Below are 24,616 nucleotides of genomic sequence, written 5' to 3' on the forward strand. Positions count from 1 at the left end.
AACATTGAGGGAACATATCGAGCACGAGCATGCACAGTATGTAACAAAAAATATACAGAGCTAGAAGAAAACTATACAGAGCTATTTGCAGCAACGTACTTTTCTATTGAAATTACACTTTGTCACATGATCGCGAATTGACCAATCGTTTATCTAGAATACTCATATTCATCAGAGGGATATAATATCAAATAACCAATCAAACATGGTAATTTCATGTGTTTCTGATTAGGAAATTAAATTGCCCATTCTTAACTAAATATTTTGCAATGGGATTATTTTTGTGAAATTTCCAACTAAAAACAAAAGGACATTACCACTTTGTTTGCTAGTTTTCATTCACATCTAGCTGATATTTTCTGAACTGGACAGAATATCCAATCTGAAAAAAAAAATTGCCAGGATTTCCCCTCGATTGTGGCGTGTGTGAAATTTAGAAATTTCTAGTAACTGAATGAGCTTGTCATGAAAAACAATAACATCCTGGTTTGCATACGCTGCTGCTTCATGAAAGTGGGAATACCCCCTATTTTTATTATGTTGCACAATGCAACAATTTAGGCTGCGTTTAGGCAACATCATAAGCTGGAATCACATGATCACATTCATGGGTACAAACAAAAATCATGGTAACTACAAAATCAGGATTTAATAGACCCTCTCTTAAAGGTAAATTGCCAATTCATCCTGGGGGGAGGGGGCCACTTCCAAATAACGAGTGGATACCATATGCGACCATGGGGCCTCAAAAAGCACCCTAAACACACATTTTCCATATTCTGAAAATGCACCCCTTAACAAGTATTGGCGCGTGAAACCCTACCCTTAACTAGTATTGGAAACAAAACAATACTCTTGCCAAGTATTCCCTGAACTGACCCAACTAAACAACTACATCGATATGTTACGGATGTCGGTCTTCGGTTTTACCTTTACCTACATAACTGGGTTTAGTATATACGGCCCCACCACCCACTCCTCATGCAAATCGTACTCTCAACATGTTCAATAAGTGTTGACTCTTGGGACAATAAGTGCATCCTTTATCAAACATTTCAGTCTTTAATTGTTTACACCCTCACAAATTTGACCCTAAACACGTAGCTTTCCTTGAGAAAATAGATACCCCCTTTTCATTATTTGTGTTTTTGACACTCCTATTACGTTACGTACGTAACGTGCCCTATCTTGAAAAAGACATCCTTTTTACATGGTTTTTTTTTGGTCGCGCATGGTATCCACTCGTCAATCGAAGTGGCCCTCTGGGTAATTCGTTTCCTGTCAACTCATCCACTCATAACATGGTCTACCATCATTTAGTCTAATGCCATTCCGTCCATAAACATTTCGTCTAACAACCATTTGGTCAAATCATCACTTCGTCTAATCATCAGTTCGTCTCAAAAACACTTGGTCTAATATCCTTTTTATTTTCATTCATTCCACCCAATTGAACCAAATGGTCCATGGACTATATGGTTATTGGACCAACTGGTCATTAGACGATATTGTGAGTGGACGAAATGGCAATTAGATCATGTGGATAGTGGACAAACCAAATGATAGTAGATGAATTGAGGATTGGATGAAATGTCATTAGACCAATTGAAAATTGAAACTCTCTTGAACACTGTTCTCCCTCACTTGAAGATAAATGCCAGTTGTGGTAACGATTTCAAAATGAGTTCATAAAGAATTCAATGAAATGACCACCAAAGTGTCTGTTTGTATAAATAAAATATATGTGACAAAGGATTCTGGAAGAAATTGTGTAATTGCTGAGAAATGAGCAAATAAGCACAGGATTTGGGTCAAGCGTCGGGCAGACATTCAAAGCAATAATAATACACTGTCCCACATGCGCTTATCTGTGTTGGTGATCTTCAGTGTGAACATTTTTCAGCGTAGATTTCAAGATTTCACAAATTTTGGTTTATGTAACTGTCCAAGATCTAGATCCTCGATGATATGACAACTAACCCTGGTTTTACAGACTTTCTTGTGAAATCAGTGTTTACTACAACTACTTTCATTTATCTTTAAGCCTAGCCAGTGCGCATCATAGAGTGTAGTTTGACCATGGTTTGACCAAGGTAGGATAGGTCAACTTCTTTACAGTGTATAACAGTTTTATTTGCAAAAGATACAAAAAGTCTATTTCTACCAGGATCTATGATACTAATAGTAGAAATTCACATTGTTACACTCTCTCCCCCTCTCTCTCTTTTTCTTTTTTTCCTTCTCTTCCGTGCTAATTTCTCGTTAGTCAGAACTTTTGAAAGTTATTTGACCGCATGTATTTTCAATTTTGGTTTAATACATGCGTGTGATTGTGTATTTATTCTCCAGGATTCATCCCTATGGAATGGGCATACGTGCATGCAGCTAGCCCGGCGGCACGGGCGCCGGGTGCGCTAGTGCAGATGCGATGGTCGGACAGCACTCTGCCGCCGCTTTTCACCAAAATTGCGGCTCATTGTAGCAGATCAATATGGCTGGAACATCGTAACGGAAAATATGCGAAGCTTTGGAGTGGATTTCTTTCTTCTTTTTTTTTGATAAGAAGAAAATGCTATGCTTTGGAGCGGCTTTCTTCGTTCTTTATCTCAATAAGACAAAAATGGTATGCCTTCGAACGGAAATTTGAGAGTACAAATGGTGGCCCCCTCCTTGGCACATTTCCACTATGCATTATATACTGAGTGCCCCCCCCCCGGCCAAACACCTCTTTTCTCTGTGTTTCACGTTTGTGATTTGAAAGTGAAACATATTTACTTTTGACTGGACGCAACCGTGATTCTGTAGAAACTTCTTTCTTCTTTCTAAACATGTTTCAAATGATGATTCTAGGGTAAAAGAGTGGCTCATATAAATGCACCCCTAGAAAAGCATATCATGTTGCTATTGTTTCAAGGGTGTTAAAAACCTAGTCTGCAGGCACAGACCTTGATTGAAACTTTGATCAACAAATGGGTCTCCACACAAGGACTAGCACATACAAAATTTCCTGTTTCAATTCCTGAGCGAGAGGGCCTTCAGTACACAAGGCATTATAGGCTGCAAATTCAGACTCTTAACTCAGAGTATCGTGTTTGCACACCAGAATAGTTCAAACCTTGTACCTGTATCTAAACATTCTAAACATTGAGGGCAGCTATTAAGAAAAAGCTTCACTTTTGAAATATGGCAATGGTATCCAAATATCATTCGAACATAGTGTCTTTATTCCTGGAGAAAACAAGCAAACAAAGGTTGCTATAGAAGTTTTTTACTAGTAGTAATACTATCAAGCTTTTTATGAGCTCTCCTACGATTTAAACACAGTTTTCTGGTCATGACATGGGGGGGGGGGAGAATCGAGACAACCCAAACCCCTTGGTCACTACGCCAATAATTCAAAATTTCTGGGTGTCCTGCACCCCCCCCCTGGGGACTGTAACTTCTTGTGGGGGAACTTTTCAGTTATAGTAAAACAAAAATCAATGCACACTGACTCTTGTATTAGAAACATGGGATGTACAATGTTGCCAAATCTTTTTACTCAGAAAGGCATTTCCTGAAGATTAAAAAATGAGCCATTTGAGATTTTGGCTCCTATATGACTATTGTGGCTTGGGTCAAAATATTCTAACAATAGACAAAAAAGGTGATTTAGTAATTCAGCTGATGATTGATAACAAGGATTAATGTTTCCTTCCTCATCTGTTTCCATTAAATGACCTTTTGAGAACGAGCCTTTATCACAGAAATGTGGAGTACCACTATCAGATGAGAACTATGCTCACAAAAACAGATGTATAGGTGGCTTACATGTATTGTTCACAGGGGGAAAAATTACCTAGGGGCTCAGGGCGATCCCCTCTACCCCTGCTGAAATGCTCACAAGAGCAATTACTGCTTCCGGGCCTGATGGGTGCCGTACATGATTGTCAATAGAAATGGAATATGAAAAACATTCTGAAGCATTTTCAACTTTCAATTCTCAACTTTTTTTTCACATTATATTAAACAAATGTTTTAGGGCCAGGGGGAGGAGGACAAGCTGCATGATCACATATATGCTACACATAATAGTTCATTTCCAGTGTAGTAAAGAAACCAACATCTAAAATGTCTCAAGTCCCCAGAAGCCCCACCACATTATTAAAGGGGAAGTTCACCCTGAAAAAAAACTTTGTTGTAAAAATAGCAGAAAAATTAGTAAAAAAATATTGGTGAAGGTTTGAGGAAAATCCGTTGGAAAGTAAAAAAGTTATTAGAGTTCAAAGTTTTGGATTTGTGATGTCATAAACGAGCAGCTGCCCCATGTGTTATGTAATATAAAATGCATGAATTTCAAATTTTTTATGGTTCCTGGTGACTTAATTTTGTTTTCTATTCATGATCGGGTGTGAAATGATTTGTCTATTGATATATAAAAGGTACAGTGAAAACCATTTTCAATTTTCTGGGAAAATGACATTTCTTTGATTTTTTACCATTCGCTACGTATGAATGCTGCTCGCATATAACGTCACAAATCAAATAATTGAAATTCTAATAACTTTTTAATTATTTGATGAATTTTTCTCAAATCTTCGGCAATATTTTTTTATTAGTTTTCCTGCTATTTTTACAATAAACTTTTTGTTAGGGTGAACTTCCCCTTTAAGTCTAGAACCGTGCCTGACCAGTATAACCAGTATTATGTGAGGCAACAATTCAAGTTGGTAATTAGAAGAAAGAATGATCACAGAAACTTCAGAGAAAAATATGATTTTTTTAAAAAGGTAAGAAAAAGGTAGGACATATAAAATCATAATAAAACTATGATTAATGATATGGTTTTGATTGAATTCCCCAAGTAAATAGCACATCTGTATATCAGGCTACCCAGTGGACTCTTTTAAGTCTTAAAACTCTTCATATTTTCCAAGAATAAACATATTGATACTCTTCCAAGCAATTAGAAAACACTGTAAATGATATCAATTTCTTTTTATCAGAGTAACCAGCAGTAGAAACCTGAGCAAGGAAGTGAGAAACTGCTTAAAATTCAGTCGGGGTGGTTTGAAATTCCATATATGCAATCTACTTATCAGTGATATCTCCAAGGGATACCATCAACACAAATATAAAACGCAGGAAGAATACAAGATCCCATTAGCATCAAGATTGAATAGGGAGCATTAGAAAATTAAAATTTTGATAAACACACAAATGTCAGATTTGTAGTTCGCCAGTATGAAACGAGAAAATGTGAGATGTCTCCCAATAGCTTTCTATAATTGAAAGCTACGGCAATTTTTGATAACATATTTCAGTAGAGCACGATGAAACACCTCCACAACCCAAATTTGGGAATCAGACCATGTTTGTTTATGATTTGAAAAAACATTTGTTAACACTGTTTAAACAACTACTGTAAGATTCATATCATACAAAGTGTTGTTTAAAAATTTCAACAGTGCATGAATACATAATTAGCTCTATTAAAAATCAACATATTATTGATCAAGATCGAGAGGTTATGAACCACTACCAGGCAAAAGATACATTGATTTCAATGGGGCTAAAATCTAAAAAAAAAAATTGTGACATCATCAATTTGGTACTCTACAATGAAATCAAATTTACCTCTAGATGTGATTTGAGTCTGCCTGCTTCGGTATGCTCCGGTCTGTAGTACCATAGTAGGCTCATCATCAGATCACCTATCAACATCAAGATAGCAAAAACAAAAACAACATTGAAAAACAGAGAAAAGTATAATTAAACTATTAGAACTTACCACTACCACATCCTTGAACATACCATCCCTATTGTGAAAGTGGATGGTGGTTAATACAGGATATATGGTTTGAGTAATTAAAGAAAGCATTACTGCAGCTCATCATGAATGAGGGAAATACTCTTTTATTTGTAGAAGAGAAAGAATCTCGTATAACCCCAGACAGCACAGATCCACGGGATAATTTGATATTTTGTAAGATAAGAAAATGAATTCATGCATGTTTTTTAATGGATTCTCACTAAAACTGATCTGGATGAATGTATTTCATGGGAATTCGTCTGCAATCAAAATTCATCTGTGGCTTCATGAGATATACACTACACTCTAACTTTGAAGAATTGAAAATAAATCCAGACTGGTAGTGAACAGCTAGTGATCAGCACAATTAGAAGATTGAGATATTGTGGATTTCTGTTCAACGTAGTTGTAATTGAAAATAATTTACTTGATTACCAATTCTAATATTTCTATTGACAATACAATATTCCCTACATTATTAAATGTGCTTGAAAAATCCAGAAGGGTGAAATATTAAAGGTAAATGCCAGTTGTGGTAGCGATATCAAAATGAGTTAATCCAGAATCCGATGAAATGACCACCAAAGTGTCTGTTTGTATAAATAAAAAATATGTGCCAAAGGATTCTGGAAGAAATTGTGTAATTGCTGAGAAATTAGCAAATAAGCACAGGATTCTGGTCAAGCGTTGGGCCGACATTCAAAGCAATAATAATACACTGTCCCACATGCGCTTATCTGTGTTGGTGATATTTAGTGTGAACATTTTTCAGCATGGATTTCAAGATTTTACAAAGTTCAGTTTACGTAACTGTACCAGATGCAGATCCTCGATGATATACTGACGATTAAGCCTGGTTTTACAGACTTTCTCATGAAATCAGTGTTTACTGCAACTACTAGCATTTCTCTTTAAGAACATATATTTAATTGATAGTATTTCAAATATATATCTCATAATATATCTAATATGCACTATCGATACGTTGATATTGCCCTTTTCTTCGTTATTAGCTGATCGCAATGGCTGATATACCATTTGAAGGTGACAGATAAAGTCAAAGTTGAAGCACTGAGATATAGTGACTGACAATCTACCAATAATAATGATTAATATTTCAGTACCACTTCAGACAACCCGGAGTCATCAGACTAATATCCATACATTGCTATGGTAACTCTTGATCAATAACCTTTTTTTCCTAGCAATGTATAATGGATAGCAAATAAAAAGAAATCTTAATAGATAGAGTTCCCAGAGACAGACAAGTTGGAGGGCAATTACTTTTTAGCTATATCATAATAGATAATATAAACTAAAATTCTAAAACACAAATGAAATAAAAATAGCCTGTAAGTCCTTTTTTGTAAGTATTCATTGTCATAATTGTTGTCATAAAATACCATGAAAACCAGAGTGGGTTTTACAAAGATGGACAACAAAGTATAACACTGTGCAATGATTAAATGCAGCTAGAATCAATAGCCCTTTGCATGAAAAAATAAATCCATTTTCAAATTTTCATCAATACTCTAAAGAAATATGATATATCACCGTATATGATTTCAAAATACAAATGTGCATGTTGGCAATCACATGGAGAAGCCTATTGCTTTAATTCTAATTAAAACTGATACTTTATTGCCCCTGAAGACAAGCGAATCACTTGATCAGGTTATGTGGTAATCCATTCTCTTCATGATATGGAAACAAATCGGCATGCATATCATAAGTGTTTGGCCAGCGAAGCCAAGCCAAGGTGGAGATAATAAGGTCAGATTTCCAACGCATGCCTGAGATACATGTACTAGATGATAAAGAGAGAGGAGCGGACTCGGAGAAGGCGAAGAGTGCCATGATTTTGATCTGATCGGTGAGGATGCGTTCCAGGGGGATGCGTTCAACTCCCGTAACACAAGTGTGTACAGTCCAAGCTGATGGTTTCTTTAGCCAGAAGAAGGGGTTGGAATGTCGGTTGTGGCCCTCAATATTGTATCTGGTTTAATCTGTTCAAGAGGTGAAGACTTCGTTCTCAGAGAGCGGGGCTAAAGATTAATTAACTTATCCCCGCATTAAGATTGCTGTCGTGATCATTGTATCTTTCTATCCCCTATAAGTAAACTTTCATGTCATAATCATGTTCAAAGGATTACAAGCAAGAACTATCATACTCATACATTTGTGTTTTACATCTAGTTACTATATGTAGTAGTTCAATTGGTTTGAATCAATTAAGAGTCTTCGCTTGCAACGCACAGCAGATTCAATAACAGAAAATGCATTGTCGAATGCCCTACACCCAAAGAACAACCTAGAAGTCTTTGTTGAAAGTTATGGAATCAAAACAGCAGTTTGTCCTGGACGGTGGACAAAATTGCAATATCCGAAATTTGAAAGTTTTCATCAGCTCCAAAACTTGGGAAAAACTGCTGTTCTATTACACCAATTTTCGACAAAGACCTTCCAGCTGTTCATTGTCATTTGACTGGCATTTTCAATACACTTACTCTGTACTTGAATTCGTCTTGTGTCACAGGGCAAAAAACTTCCTACTATCAAGCATGTCAAAAACAAATCTCAACGTCCACAACAGCAGATCCCCACCCCTTTAAAATACACAACATCCTGTTTGCCCATTCAACGCACATAGTCAAAGGATTTGTTTTACTCCCCTTTAACTGTATAACCATGACTACAGCTATAAAGGTTAAGTTCGCTTTAACTACGAGTACATGCATGTGTTGAAATAATTGGATGAAAAAGACAGTGAAACCTTTCAACAAATAGACACAATAACTCTCATGCTAAGCACAACATGTGAGCCTGTCATCAGCATCCTTTCAACTTTTGTAGTAAATGTTATAGAACTGCTCTAACCATGGAGCTAACCCATGCTCAACAACCAGCTTCGCCTAAAATACAATACGTTCTGCATTTCATTATGAGGAAAAAAAAACACACAGGAGCAGACATGCAGATGGAACTTGTATTATAAAAAGGAATGAACACATTTCCACGAGGAATAAAGCAAGCTTAAAGGACAAGTCTACCCCAACAAAAACTTGATTTGAATAAAAAAGAGAAAAATCCAACAAGTATAACGCTGAAAATTTCATCAAAATCGGGTGTAAAATAAGAAAGTTATGACATTTTAAAGTTTCGCTTCATTTCACAAAACAGCTATATGCACATCTCTGTCGGAATGCAAATGAGGGAACATCACTCACTCACTATTTCTTTTGTATTTTATTATATGAAATATTTTGATTTTCTCGTAATTGTCATGTGAAATGAAGTTTCATTCCTCCCTGAACACGTGGAATTCCATTATTTTGACATTTTGTGGTTCAGGCAAGCAGGTCCTAATTGTCAAATTTGGAACCTTGACATCATCCGACTGTTTCTTCACACAACTTCCATCTCTATGGATACCATAGTGCTTGATGAAGCAGTATCTGATTTGTCTATTACAATACAACCACTTTTATGCTTTTCACACTGTACTTTTTGTCCCAAATTGGTGGGGCTAAGGGGGGGTCTTAGCCCCACCAATTTCCCGGGGTTAAACTTAGCCCACTACGTTTTAGCAAAGTGGGCTAGCACGGTAAATAGTACGGTACTATCTGGCCCTGCAAAAAAGCAGGGTTAGCCGGCTTTTTGTGGTGCTAGCACCACAATTGCGGTGCTAAGAGATGCAGTGTGAAAACGAAACAGGGCTAAGGAAAGTGGGGCTAAGCATTAGCCAATCACAGAAGTTGAATTGCACGTTAATCACGCTCTGTATGGTAAAATCATCAGTATTCATGAGCTGAGGGATAGTCTGGGGTTAAGGCATTAACCACGGTTGAGCAGATAGTATGGGGTTAAGAAAGACAGTGTGAATAAAAAAAAAGATAGTATGGGGTTAGGGATAGTATGGGGTTAAGGAAATGCAATGTGAAAAGCATATTTGTCTACTACACATTTGGTCTTATCGCAGATGATATAATGAATCTAATCTCATTTTTTTCTACTTACACCAGTCCGTCAAAGAGTGTTTTTGGTCTAACTGCCACTAAGTCTAATTAACCCTTTTGTCTAATCCCAATTTAGACTACAGGCCTAACTATTTAGTCTAACACCACTTGTTCTTTATAAGATGAACTGGTTATAAACAAACTTTTCATTTGACAATGTAAAAATAAGTAGATGAAGTGGACATGAGACCAAGTGGAGAATAGACCATACAAAAATAACACCAGGTTGAAAGAAGAGCAAATGGGTTTAACACCTATAGACCAAAGTTTTCAGTACTTTAAAATGCCAAATTTAGTGTTCTAAACATCAAATTTTGTCTTCAAAACTTGCGATATTGTATATAGAGAACAATTTTAGAATATTTCCAATGGAGGTAAAATTTGACAAGGAAGTATTTCAAGAACACTGTGATTTTTGTTGTTGTTGTTGTTGTTGCCAATTTCCTTATGGAACAGGGGGGACTACAGTTTAACCCATGTTGTAATAGCCCAACTGTAGTAAATATAAACCAATGAAACATGACTCTGATGTGTCCTCAGATGCCCTCTTGATCCTGTCATTGTTTGCACAAAGCGTAGAGTTGTTCATTCATGTAATACAGCTCTCCTGTCATCTTGAACTCAGGAGCGAAAGGAGCGAAAGGAGCAAACGCTGAGGGGCAAATCTTCCATACAGTCAGTCAGCAGGAGTAGGAGTGGGAGTGATTAAAGGATTGTTTATCTTGGCTTTCTGTGGGATCCATTCAAGACAGTCACAACCAGATAAGGGGGCTTCAGACCACCTTGAATTCTTCAGTTCCAGGTATTTTCTGATCGGGAAATTTGCCGATCTACCCCGATCAGAAAATAGCAGCTAACTTTGGAAGTGTTGAAAGCAAATCACGAGCAATATCTCCGAAAGAAAATACCCACTATTAGTAGGTAGTCACTAGGTACTTGTCAAATTACGAAAACTTTCGAAGGGAAGTTTTCAAAGGTATTTTGGCAGTGTGAAAGCAAATTACCGGAACTTTCTTATAACCCAGTGTGCAGTTGCGCATGGGCGCCATGGGTGGCTGCTGAGCTAGCGATTTTGAATCTCACGCCTTGCTTGCTCACCAGACCATACTGCGCTAGCTCGTAACTTCAGGAACTTATCCTGAACGGTATGTTTCGAGACAGTGTGAAAGCATCAATATCTATTGGGTATCTTGTGCCTGATAATTTCTTGTAAATTAACGGGGATTCTTGTGATCTGGGTGGTTTGAAACCACCTATTGAGAGAGAGTGATCATTTGATGTTCTTCACATACAACATGACAGCTTGACTAAATGATCAAACATTCGGGAATTCATTGGCATTAACCCAAGGATGAGCAACATTAGAAGATGATAATCATGATATCATAATAGTGATTGACATTTGTAGGGTGCTTTATACGGTTGTTTAAAACCTGTTATTTTAATGACTATTTAAACTATTAAAAACGACAAGTCTATATTTACAATAAACAAAAAATAGGTGCGCCTCCATCAAACTAAAAATTTAAAGAGGTGAGTTTTTAAGCAGAGATTTAAAGCATCCAATTAATGGAGTACCTATCAATAGTAAAACATTTTCATCTGACTGGATCATAAGTGCTTCAAGAAGAAATCACAAGAACAATGTTTGGAAATCTACAAAATATGTACCAATTAATCCCACTTGAGTGTTTAATGATCATGAGAGTGTCTAGTCTGAAGGAGAAACTCACTAATGATTTATGCATACCACTGATGCACAAAGGCATGGCTAAACCGTTAAAACACAACGCTACTAGCACTGAAAAATAAAAGGAGTCATTAAATGAGTAACTGTTTATAATTAGTCATGATGCTACCCTACAGTACAAAGCTAATACATTTCGTCAGCAGTCATCCAAACCGTCGTATCACAAATACGACAGTGTGGACCCATTCCAGAGAAAATCAACTTCAAAGTTTCACTATAATTTTATTCATTGCTAGAAAAATACATGGTTGGAAAGACCAAGACATATATGCTTGGCATTGGTATCTTTATTTTTACACAAAACCAAGGATCAGAGAAAACATAGCAAAAGAGCTACATGCTTGTAAATTCGGTTTGAGCGGTTTAGATTTTCCCTGGACAAAAACGCCATAGAGGACACAACAATCCTGACTGCGATATCAATGCGTGCGATAAAGTCAAAACGTTGTCTTGCATTGTCATTTGCAAAGTCAATGCAGTGCTGATACGACGGTTCAGCTGACCGCGCATTTGCATATTAAGTGCATGCAGCAATTGTTTGCTTTACTACAGTACATGTTTCCAATGGGATAAGGGCATTTTATCAATACAGTCCGACCTCTCTTATCCGGCCTCCCCTTATCCAGATCTCTCTATTATCCGGACGCACACTTGCCGAGGTTTTTTTTTAATCTAATACCGGTACGTGAGGAAATGAGATTTCAATCTAAACTGAATCCTATACCTAAACTCACTTTGATAACATATATTTCCCAACATAGTCACCCTACACCAAACATATTTTTCATGAAAATATCTCACCCAAATCACCAAAAGAACTTTAGGAATGATAATTTCCAGTAAATCAGGGTGCAGCGCAAACATTTCATCACGTTTCTCTTTTTGCTTCGCGGGAAAAACAACACATGTCTTGCTAGCTAACTTTAGGCCTCAATACAGACAGCGCCATCTATCATGTTTGAGCCTATAGTCAGTGTAACAATGGCTGACATTGCGAAGCTGCGATACCCGCCGCGATGATCTAATTTTAAAACTTGGTTTCATCAAGTCATTCTCTTTCTTTCGAGGTATGCTCGATGTATACCTCAGTCATTTTAGCAGGTAAATTATCCAAGAGTTTTGGCCATTGATCGATTTAATTTCCATAAAAACAATGCCTATAATTTGCACCGACTCTGCAGTGAATATTGTCTTTACCGTGCGCCCACTACAATAGTGTAGCTACCGCCGGTGGCCTGGGGAGGCAGTCGGCAGCGCAGCTGTGTGTATTTGATATTGGGTCTCCCAGATCCGGATAAATCCCTTATCCGGATTGGTGCTGGTCCCAACGTGTCCGGATAAGAGAGGTCGGACTGTAATTTATATGGCTTCGCCGTGGAAATCCCCTCATATCTCAGAAACTAAAATAAATTGCTGCCTAGAAATTCAGTTATGAACAGAACAGGAATTGTACTTTCGTTTTCTGCAAAGATCTCAGAATTTATAATTTTTTTAAAATCAAAATTGACTGATACGATAGTTTGTATGAACGCCAACGATTTCAGGCTATTATACATTTTAAAAGAGCTGTATGCAGGATCATATATGGCACAATCCACGATCAGGCTTTTTTCTTATGATAGGAAATTGCCACATTCCCTTTTGGGAGCTTACACAGGATATTTCTTGGAATGGCAATGCATTGACAGAAAGATCATGCCTTCCATGAATTGCTTCCTTCTCAATATTCATTGTAATATAATGAGGCTTAAATAGTCTAAGAACTGTTGTTTTTCCATCACTATTATTTGTAGGCCAACATCTATGCTTCGAAGAATAATTATTAATTAATATAAATTATAGAAATGGTAACTGCAATGTATTATCCTTATCTACATAATAATACACAAGACCCAAAATGGGTGAATAAAATAAAAAGGCTTCCTGGGATCTATGCTAGTATCATACACACCAAATTATATGAGCCTAGGTTCAGTTAAACTGAAGTTATCACGTTTATATGAGGACTGCAGAAGGGCAAGATGAAAACATGTCAGTGTGACCTTGACCTTTTGACGTCAAAATCATTAGGCTTCCTGGGATCTATGCTAGTATCATACACACCAAATTATTAGACTGTGGGATGGTCGCTAAAATTGTGACTTTCCGTGGGGCGGCAAATGCAACCACGGTTTTTGGACATGATAATATGTAAAATATTGAGTGAATACATGCAACATGTTGCCATCGCTAAATTCTGCTCCTGACCTCAAAATTAAAATAATATGCGAAATTGTACCATTGATTAAACTGGAAATTCCATCATTCACCCCGTGTGTTAAGGACTTCCGCGAACGCGCGCAAGCGTGTACAATGCATGTAACCTCCTTCGCGTTTATTTTTTATTCGTTGTACATGTACATGTAGAATCTACGATGGCGGATAAGATGTCGTCGTCTTCGTCGTGTTTGACAGCGAAAATGACGATTTACCAATAGCAAATATATGCACGTCTTACACAAGGAAAGAGGGCCAGTAAATTTCTTTCGCATTATTATTTTAATTTTGAGGTCAGGAGCAGAATTTAGCGGTGGCAACATGTTGCATGTATTCACTCATAATATTTTACATATTATCATGTCCAAGAACCGTCGTTGCATTTGCCGTCCCACGGAAATGAAAAACTAGAGACATTTTCCTTGTCCATCCCACAGTCTATATGAGCCTAGGTTCAGTTAAACTGAAGTTATCTGCGTTTAGAAAGACTGCAGAAGGGCAAGATAAAAATATGTCACTGTGGACTTGACCTTTGACCTTTTGACGTCAAAACCAATAGGCTTCTTGGGATCCATGCTGGTATCATACATACCAAATTATATGAGCCTAAGTTAAGTCAAAACTGAAGTTATTGCGTTTACAAGGACTTCAGAAGGGCAAGATAAAAATGTCACTGTGGACTTGACCTTTGACCTTTTGACCTCAAAATCAAAGGCTTCTTGGGATCCATGCTGGTATCATACATACCAAATTATACGAGCCTAGGTTAAGTCAAACTGAAGTTATCGCGTTTACAAGAAAAAGTTAATGGACAGACCGGCGTACGGACGGACACCGAGCTTGATACCATAATACGTCTCGTATAATGATATAAAGAAACAACCAGACCCTGACCTTGTGAGAAGCACTGGCAAGCAATGGAAAACCACAAAATCAAACTCAATTCCTCCTTTCAACATGTGATACTGTACACCGGAATGCAATGGTGTACATACATTATGGACGCACAAGGGAGTTGTTCTTCTGACATTACTTTGTTTAAGCAGGGAAATGGTAGTACTCTCTAAAATAATGTTAACAATCCTCCATAAGTTGGTTGGTACAAATATTACAGGCCTCTGAATAAAAAACAAGACAAAAAGGGTGGAAAAGTGCCAAGGAGTCCCTCCCTCAGCCCACCCTTTAACTTTTAGAGTGTATCATACTAAAAGTGTTGAAATATACACGTATAACAGTCACTTCACTTTAAATATAAAAGGATGGTCCAGGCTGGAGATATTTATGTCTCAATAAATAGAGTAAAATTCACAGAGCAAAATGCTGAAAATTTGATCGAAATCGGATAACAAATAACGAAGTTGAATTGATTTAAAGATTTGCATTATTACAGTGAAACAGCTCTGATGATATCATATTCCCACTTGTTCCTTTTTGTATTTCATCATATGAAATTAGGTGTTATTCAAAATTTTTCTACCAAGAACTAAGACAATTGGATTGACAACTGATTAAGTGCATATGGGCAATTCCACAGGTTGGTCCAAATCCTGTAACGTGGGTAACCGACACATTCCAAAGATTTGCCAGGAGCATAATAGAATTTCCCAAGTTTTGTTTTTATACAAAGGATAGTCAGACTGTGTACTTTGTTGTGATAAGGAGATGTTTAGTTCCTATCAATAATAATGGAGTTACAAGTATGAGTCAAGGTGTCTCCAAATGTTACGTGAGTAACCGTGGAATAGCCCATTAGTTATTTATTGCCGCAAATTTTTTTCATCATTATAAAGACACATCATTTACACATGCATGAAAAAAATGAAACAGTTATGATTTTGTGTAATAACATAAGAAAAGGAAAAGTGGGGATATGACATCATCAGCCCACCTAATGAATATTCATAACGATGTGCATATAACAGTTTTCACCAAATATTGATTTAAAATTCAATAACTTCAAATGTCAATAACTTAGTTATATGTTCTCTGATTTTGATGAAATTTTCAGCATTTTGCTTTGTGAATTTTACTCTATTTTATTTTCAGCCAGGACTATCCCTTGAAGAAGTTAAAATAACATTCCAATATAATTTACTTCATTGAATTATATCCTTACCTTAACTTTTGGTGGGCTTTAATTCAAATTTCAATATAACTTACATTAATAATAACAATGATAATAGGCATTTATATAGCACCATCTATCTAGAAATAATCTATTCCGAGGCACATTGTTTATTATTACTATCCCGGCTTAACTCGAGCTGCCTCTCAACGTTCAGTGCATTTAAAGAGAAATGCCAGTAGTTGCAGTAAACACTGATTTCATGAGAAAGTCTGTAAACCAAGGCTTAATTGTCAGTATATCATCGAGGATCTAGATCTGGTACAGTTACATTAACTGAACTTTGTGAAATCTTGAAATCAACGCTGAAAAATGTTCACACCGAAGATTCCCAACACAGATAAGCGCACATGGGACAATGTATAATTATTGCTTAGAGCATCGGGCCCGACGCTCTACCCGAATCCTGTGCTTATTTGCTGATTTCTCTGCAATTACATAATTTCTTCCAGAATCCTTTGGCACATGCGTTTTTATTTTACAAACAGACACTTTGGTGGTCATTTCATTGGATTCTGTACAAGCTCATTTTGATATCGTTACCAAAACTAGCATTTACCTTCAAGGAATTAATCCTGCCGGGAACCCATTCACCTCACCTGGGTTGAGTGCAGCACAATGTGGATAAATTTCTTGTGAAGGAAATTACGCCATGGCTGGGATTTGAACCCACGACCCCCTGCTTCAAAGTCAGAAGACTAATCCACTGGGCCACAACGCTCCACATTTTGTATCATGTACATGATAATTTGATTACCAAATAAAGCTGTCATAGGTATATGTAACAGAAGATCATCAATAATCAATTTTTACCTACATGTACATGATGATTGAATACTACATACATTACTACAAGGGTTGGATCATCAGCTGGCTCTATTGTTGTAGAAACTAATCATTGATTGGCACAGCTATTAAGCAGCAGCCATTAACCAACATTAAAGTTCAGTGACGTGAATGATGACTTTGAAAAATACATCATTCAATCATCTCAGGAGCTACCTCCTCAGCTTGGTGCCTGGTGAATTGTATTGGTCCGTTTCACATTGAAGAATTGAGTATTACACAAGATGAAACATGTACATCAGTGGCGTAATGAGCCAAAAAATTTCCAGGGGCCAGATATCTGACAAAATCTATTAATATGTATTTCAAAAAATCAAATTTTGTGATACATTTTGACATAATATTCATAAAATAGTACTATATTTTCCTCTTCTGTCTTTCCTTACCATTTTTTCTTGGTCATGGAAGCCCACGTCCCCCCCCCCCCATCGGTACACCACTGATGTACATCAAGTGTTTTTAATGGTTTCTTTCACAGTATCATCAATTCTGGGAAATTCAATTCAAATACTTAAACTCACTAGAATAGCAGTTTAAACAGTTGTCTGTATGTATTGTTTTCTGTCTGCTATCATGAAACCAATTGATGAGGATAAGTACCATAACAAGTTGTCATGAAAAACAAGGAACTGATACTTCAGCATGGCACAAACAGCAAACACATGAATTCTACAATTGAAACTACATACAAGTAGCTTTGTTGCATTAATTCACTTTCTGTTTTGTTTGGGAAATTTTATGAACATTCCTTAATTTCCTTTGTTCCTAGCTTTTTCATCCCCTAAAACTTACTGAGGTCTCTTGTAAAATAGTTCACATGGAAAGCTACAATGTCATTCTAATAAGCATTAAAGGACAAGTCCACCCCAACAAAAACTCAATTTGAATAAAAAGAGAAAAATTCAACAAGCACAACACTGAAAATTTCATCAAAATCGGATGTATAATAAGAAAGTATTGGCATTTTAAAGTGTTGCTTCATTTCACAAAACAGTTATATGCACATCTTGGTCCGTATGCAAATGAGGGACTGATGACATAACTCACTCGCTATTTCTTTTGTATTTTATCATATGAAATATGAAATATTTTGATTTTCTCGTAATTGTCATGAGAAATGAAGTTTCATTTCTCCCTGGACACGTGGATTCCATTATTTTAACATTTTGTGCTTCAGGCAAGGAGGTCCTAATCGTAAAATTCGTAAAAATTGAAATATTGTATAATTCATACAATAAAAAACAAAAGAAATAGTGAGTGAGTGACATCATCATCGACTCTCTCATTTGGATGTAACTGGCTCGTTCATATAACTATTTTGTTGAAAATAAGCGAAACTTTGAAATGTTATAACTTTCTTATTTTCCATCCGATTTTGCTGAAATTTTCAGCATTGTGCTCGTCTGATTTTTCTCTATTGATTCAAATCAACATTCTTCTGAGGTGGACTTGACCCTTAAGATACATAACAATGTAATGGTTATGTAAAAATATGTGTACCGCTAGTCAAAAGGAAATTCACTGACAAAAAAATGTAATCAAAAAAAAAAAAAAGCTTTTGTCATTTTATTATTTTTTTTAAACAGGCCACATCTTGTATGAAGGGATATAAAAGAAATCAAATTAATTAATTATACTAATATGCATCTACGCTACACAGCTTTTTGTTCCCATTATATTGTGATAGGGTAACGACCTAGTACATGTACTGTGATTCAAGGTCAGGCAAGTACATCATAGAACAGACCATGATCCATTATCAGAGCAAAATGAATATCATCATGAAAATGATAAACAAACAGTACTAACTGGAAAGTCTGTGTGATCTTAAGTCACTTACTATTTATTACAAAGAGGGGGGAACAAACTGAAAAATTACCATGAAACTGATGTAGAATATTACACCAATGGGAAAGTCTTTATGATCTCTATTGACTTTAAATATCATAGACCATACTCAGTTGTCAGAGCAAAATAAAAACTATAATGAAACTGATTAAATGTACAATAATAAACCAAATTTAAGTCACTTTATAGATCAGACCATACTCAGTGTGCAAAACAAAATTAGAATTATCATGAAATAGCTAAAACGTTTTTTTGATCTTTATTAACTGTATTGATCAGAGACGATACTCTGTTTTTGGAGCAAAAATGAATAAGCATGTTGACAATGAAATTTGAATGCTTTGATTGTGACATTTGCTAGACTAATGCCTCTCTTTCATCAATTCAAATCAGCTCAATATTGAAAAACTGTTCTGGTCTCATTGGATCTCATCAGGATTTTCAATTCATGTGATTCATGACACGTATCATGTGATCAATAGCAGCAGCTGCGCTCACAGTGGCTCATTCATACCCTGACTGACGGCCAAACCTTATACCACAGTGTTACCATTTCTGTCATTTGATAACTGCTAGGATACAAATCATTCTCTTAAAGGTACTGACGGTGTTCAAATGTTTATTCCAGGCCAGATTTCAGAAAGCAAAAATATCTGCATGAAATGCTGTAGCCTAGTGGTGTAGGCACTTGAGTACACCATGGAAGTCCAGGGTTTGAGGTTTATTTCCAATTTGTCTAATGCCAACTCGTCTACTACCATTTGGTCTAACATCAGTTTGTCTACTCACCACATGGTCTACTTTCATTTAGTCTAATGCCATGCCATCTAATAACCAGTTGGTCCAATAGCCATTTAGTCCATATACCATTTGGTCTAATTAAACTTAAGTGTTAATTGTGCAAAATGAATGAAAAGAAAATGGGTATTAGACCAACTGGTTATTAGATGAAATGGTAATAGACGAAGTGATGATTGGACCAAATGGTTGTTAACTCAAATGTTGATGGACGGAATGGCATTAGACTAAGGTAGACCATAATGTGGTGAGTAGACGAGGTGGCAGTGGACCAATTGGCAGTTTACCGGGTTTGATTTCAGGCACAGCCTACAGCAAGGCACTTCTCTATTTTGACACTTATCTTTTCAAGTCTTCAAATAAATCATAACAGATACCAAAGTGTGCACTTGTGGATAACAAAATCTGAATGGAGTTTTTAAATAAGCAGGAAACATGAATAATTTTACATTCAATCATAATGCAATGTTGTATTTATCAGACATTTTGAAACATGATCCTGTCAGAACCACTTTTCAGTTTATTCAGTTTATTTTTGTGTGTGCTTTACAATACATCAAATATATTTTTTCCAATTTGTTTATTCATCAATTTCATTTTTTTCTCATTTCTATTTCCATTTTTTTAATGTCAGAAGAGTAAAACAGTTGGCTGCCTACCCCCAAATAGAACTGAATACCAATAACACAGGAAAATGGCATTGCCTTCCTTAAAAAATTTTGACTATGAAAACACAAAGTCCTGTACATTAGATTGGGCTACATACCGAGTTACAAAAAATGAATTTAATGTGCGGTTTGCTTTCACCACCATTGAGATAGCAACTGAAACTGAAGCATGTACCTGGAAGTGTTTCGAGCGCAAGGATAATCGGGATAATACCCCATATTAATTTCAAATCAATGCTCAATGCCGAAACCTATGACAAACATCGGTAACATGGCCTTCAATATACCACCAAATGAGTGGTAACCTCCAGTTTTTTAATGATCTAGACTTCACTTTAATTGTCAGAATGGAAAAAAAAATATGTGAAATCAAGAGGCTAAAACATGTGTGACTGTGAACTGAAAATCATGGTCCCAGAAACATGGACTTCAAAGGGACTACATGTAAAATCAAAAGAACTGGATAAAATGTCATTGTTCAAGCAGAGATGACCAGTGAAAAAAAAGAAAATATATACATATTTGTGAAAAATTGATTGAAAGCATAAAATATCATACTGGGCCCCGTCTTACAAAGAGTTGTGATTGATCCAATCAATCGCAACTATGGACGGCCAGTAACGTCAACATCTAATATGCATGTTTTTTCAAAATATTTTCTAGCTTTGATGTATATTCGTGCATTCATTGTTGTTTTCTGAAATTTCACTGTGCTTCTATTTGTTTACGAAGGACATTGTGCTAATTTCCTGCAGAAAAAATTATGACACTGCTGGATTTCCATAGTTACGATTGACTGGATCAGTCGTAACTCTTTGTAAGAAGGGCCCTGGCCTACCATTTCAAGCATGTATGTACCTCATGTATGAATATCTGTTCCACCATAAAAATGAAGAAAGTGGCATTTAATAACTGGATTAATTTTGAGTGAATCATGGGCATTATGACAGTTTTACTGATTGCTGTTTGAATGATCACTACAAAAACCTATTTTTTCTATACTTTATATGTAGACCTACAGTGTCCATGTGAATCTTTATTTCAAATTCGAATGTGCTGAATTCTACAAAGACCAGCCCCTCCCACATTTTGACATGTTCTTCTGCACAACAATTTGCTTTCACATTATTCAACATAATTAAGGTGGATTGCTGAATATTCATGAGGAAAAACTGGGCAGCTCAATTAACTTTAAAATACTTTTCTAGGAACCATTTTTGCACTGGGCAAAGCCGGCCCATACCTCCCCCTTTTGAGAGGCACAATTAAAATTTGTATGTAAAAACGCCATTAAAGGTAAATGCTAGTTTTGGTAACGATATCAAAGTGAGTTCGTACAGAATCCAATGAAATGACCACCAAAGTGTCTCTTTGTATAAATAAAACGTATGTGCCAAAGGATTCTGGAAGAAATTGTGTAATTGCTGAGAAATCAGCAAATAAGCACAGGATTTGGGTAGAGCATCGGGCCCGACATTCGAAGCAATAATTATACACTGTCCCACGTGCGAAGATCCCCATCTGTGTTGGGGATCTTCAGTCTGAACATTTTTCAGCATAGATCTCAAGATTTCACAAAGTTCAGTTTATGTAACTGTACCAGATCTAGATCCTCGATTATATACTGACAATTAAGCCTTGTTTTACAGACTTTCTCATGAAATCAGTGTTTACTGCAACTACTGGGATTTCTCTTTAAAACATAAGCTACTGTAAGTGTGCCCCCCCCCCCTTTTGATAGTGAAGACTTCTTTATTTATTAATTTACTTGCAAAATCTTTGCGTGGACGAAATGCCCTAATTTTTTGTTTTTTGTTTTTTTTTGCTTGTCAAATTTTTCCTCAAGAAAGTGTGCCTCCCCCCCCCACCATTTGGAAAATCCTGGATCCGCCCCTGTTAATGCAAATTTATAGACATGTCATGCATACATGTGCAAGCGTGTTGCATACAGTACATGTATCTTCTTCTGGATTTCAGCCAGTTTGTGGTCTGGAGGCACTCCATGTAGCTTTTCCATCACTGGAGTGGCTAGGTGATACACATCGGGGATTGTAAAACACAGGGGGATGCCATTCCATTGTCAAGTGCATGGTTATAATGTAAACATTACAAGTTTTGTGGTAGAGCGGGAGTGAAGACAGGCAGGCCGAGAATGGATGTGAATGTATCCCATTGCATGGGGGACCCTCTCCAGTGCTACAAACTGATCAATAAAGACAGCTGCCGTAGCTGTGACAATGAATAAATGATGATGCCGTCATGCAAACCACACTTGGGTTGCCGATTCCTGTCCTGTCATTGATTTCAACTTAATAGCAATATTGGGTTGTTCGTTAAAGGATTAGCTCGGTTACCACCTCACCTCAAACACTCCCACTCCTCTTCGGATTGGAGGCATTCTTCGTTATCTTCCCTGACAGATCACTCCAGGATCCCGTAACACAAAGGTTAGCGATTGATCGTACACTTGATTTTCACGATTAACTGTAAATTGTACTGGTAGTCAATGCGATCAATCGTTCTACGATGATGGCTAAGCTTTGTGTTATACGGGCCCTTGATGGTGTTCTACAAAGATTGTAAGTATGACTAATATGCTTTTCACACTGCATTTCCTTAACCCCATACTATCCTTAACCCCATATTATCTTTTTTCGATTCACACTGTCTTTTTTAACCCCACTATTTGCTTAGCCGGGGTTAACACTTTAACCACGGGCTATCCCACAGCTCATTAATATTGATGATTTTACCATGCAGAGCGTGATTAACGTGCAATTTCGACATCTGTGATTGGCTACTGCTTAGCCCCATTTTTTCTTAGTCCTGTTTCGTTTCACACTGCATCTTTTAGCACCGCAATTGTGGTGCTAGCACCACAATAAGCCGGCTAACCCAGCTTGTTTGCAGGGCCAGATAGTACCGTACTATTTACCATGCTAGCCCACTTTGCTAAAACATAGTGTGAAAACGAAGAGGGCTAAGCTTAACCCAGGGAAATTGGTGGGGCTAAGACCCCCCCCCCCCTTCGCCCCACCAATTTCCTGGGGTTAAGGGAAAAAAGTGCAGTGTGAAAAGCATATTAATGCTTTTGCCGAGGTGCTGCCACGCTCATGTTCTTTAACATATACTCTGATTGATGGATGCACAGTAACATGGATCCAGTGCGCAAGATCCACCCAATGTAGGGGTGCATTATATACCACAGGTAATTTTAGATATAAAAGCGATTTTTTAGTAAGACTTAAATCTTTGAGAAACACCTGCATGAATTTATTCCATTGAGTTACGAGAAACTACATCCTAAGGTGTAGGCAGACCAGCAGTTCTGCTCACAATAAGCATAGCTGCACCATCTCGAATTTGCTCAATCTCGAGATTTTAGCCCCGATCGGCCCTCTTCGCAAATAATCTCGAGATTCAAGAAACCCCGTCTCCACCATCGCAAGAAGAGCAATTCCTGCTTGAGCGAAGCATCGATGCATTATGGTCTGATCCCGTGAATGAATAATTCCGAGTGCGTCTGCACCTACAAATTAGCACGATAATTTGTAAAATAGCGTGCTATTTTGCAAATTATACAGAGGAGCCCGACATGAATTTATTTCATGAAAATTGAAATGCAGAAGACTTAAATATTGGCAGTATTTACATGTAATTATTGTGGAGCATTTGGGACAACACTCAGACAGATCAATTATGAAAGTGTGCATCATCATCATCATCATCATTATGTTTATCAATTATTGAAAATCATTTTTTTTTTAAATCACAATCAATGTAAGCAAAGAATCAAAAGATTTCGAATATATTAAAGGAGAATGAAAAGAAACCCAAAATTTAATAACACATAACATCATCGGTATTGACAGTCAAAATGAATCCACTTATACCCCAATCTGATTTCCAAGTATTGAGTACCACCTCTTCAAAGTTGGGCTTCTTCAGGTTCGTAGTCTTTGAATGGAGATCAGCATTGTTGCGGGGTTAATTGTGAAATTAGCGACAAACAACTGCTTTCGGTTGTAACGGTACTTCCTAGCTAGCTATACCACATGAACATTTTATGAGGAATATATAAATATATATACATTTTCAGTTCGAAGAACAGAGAACAGAGACAGATAAGTGTTATAAAAAAATAAACATTAAATGTACATGATCTTTTTAATGCAAATGTTATTTTGTAGCTCTATCTATTTGTAAATGTTTAAAGAATTCACATATACATGTGAGTAAATTTCATACAAAGTGCTATCAAATCAGGATTGGAGCATAGGCATATATGTAAAAAGAACATGTGCTAAGAAAGCAAGATATCTTGAAGTACATGTATATTATACAAGTTATGAGAGTTAAAAGCAAGATGCTCAAAGCGACAGCATTTCTGTAGCTATTAGTATTAGAAAGATTAAACTCTACTTCGATTCCCTTCATCTTCAACAAAAAATGAACATCTCAAAACTTCAGGCTAATAACAAAAGCAGGAAATAACTGTTTGAAAACCGGAGAGAACAA

General features: G+C 36.7%; 1 protein-coding gene across 1 annotated transcript in view; it reads right to left on the reverse strand.

The window, feature by feature from the left end:
- LOC121418361 (flocculation protein FLO11-like) overlaps positions 1-24,616 on the reverse strand; it is a 65,089-nt gene that overhangs the window by 9,389 nt on the left and 31,084 nt on the right. Inside the window, exon 5 of the mRNA XM_041612183.1 lies at positions 5,617-5,693. Coding sequence (XP_041468117.1) covers positions 5,617-5,693 — 77 coding nt within the window. The remainder of the gene's footprint in view (positions 1-5,616; positions 5,694-24,616) is intronic.

This window comes from Lytechinus variegatus, chromosome 7 (assembly GCF_018143015.1).
Source record: "Lytechinus variegatus isolate NC3 chromosome 7, Lvar_3.0, whole genome shotgun sequence".
Classification (NCBI taxonomy): Eukaryota; Metazoa; Echinodermata; class Echinoidea; order Temnopleuroida; family Toxopneustidae; genus Lytechinus; species Lytechinus variegatus.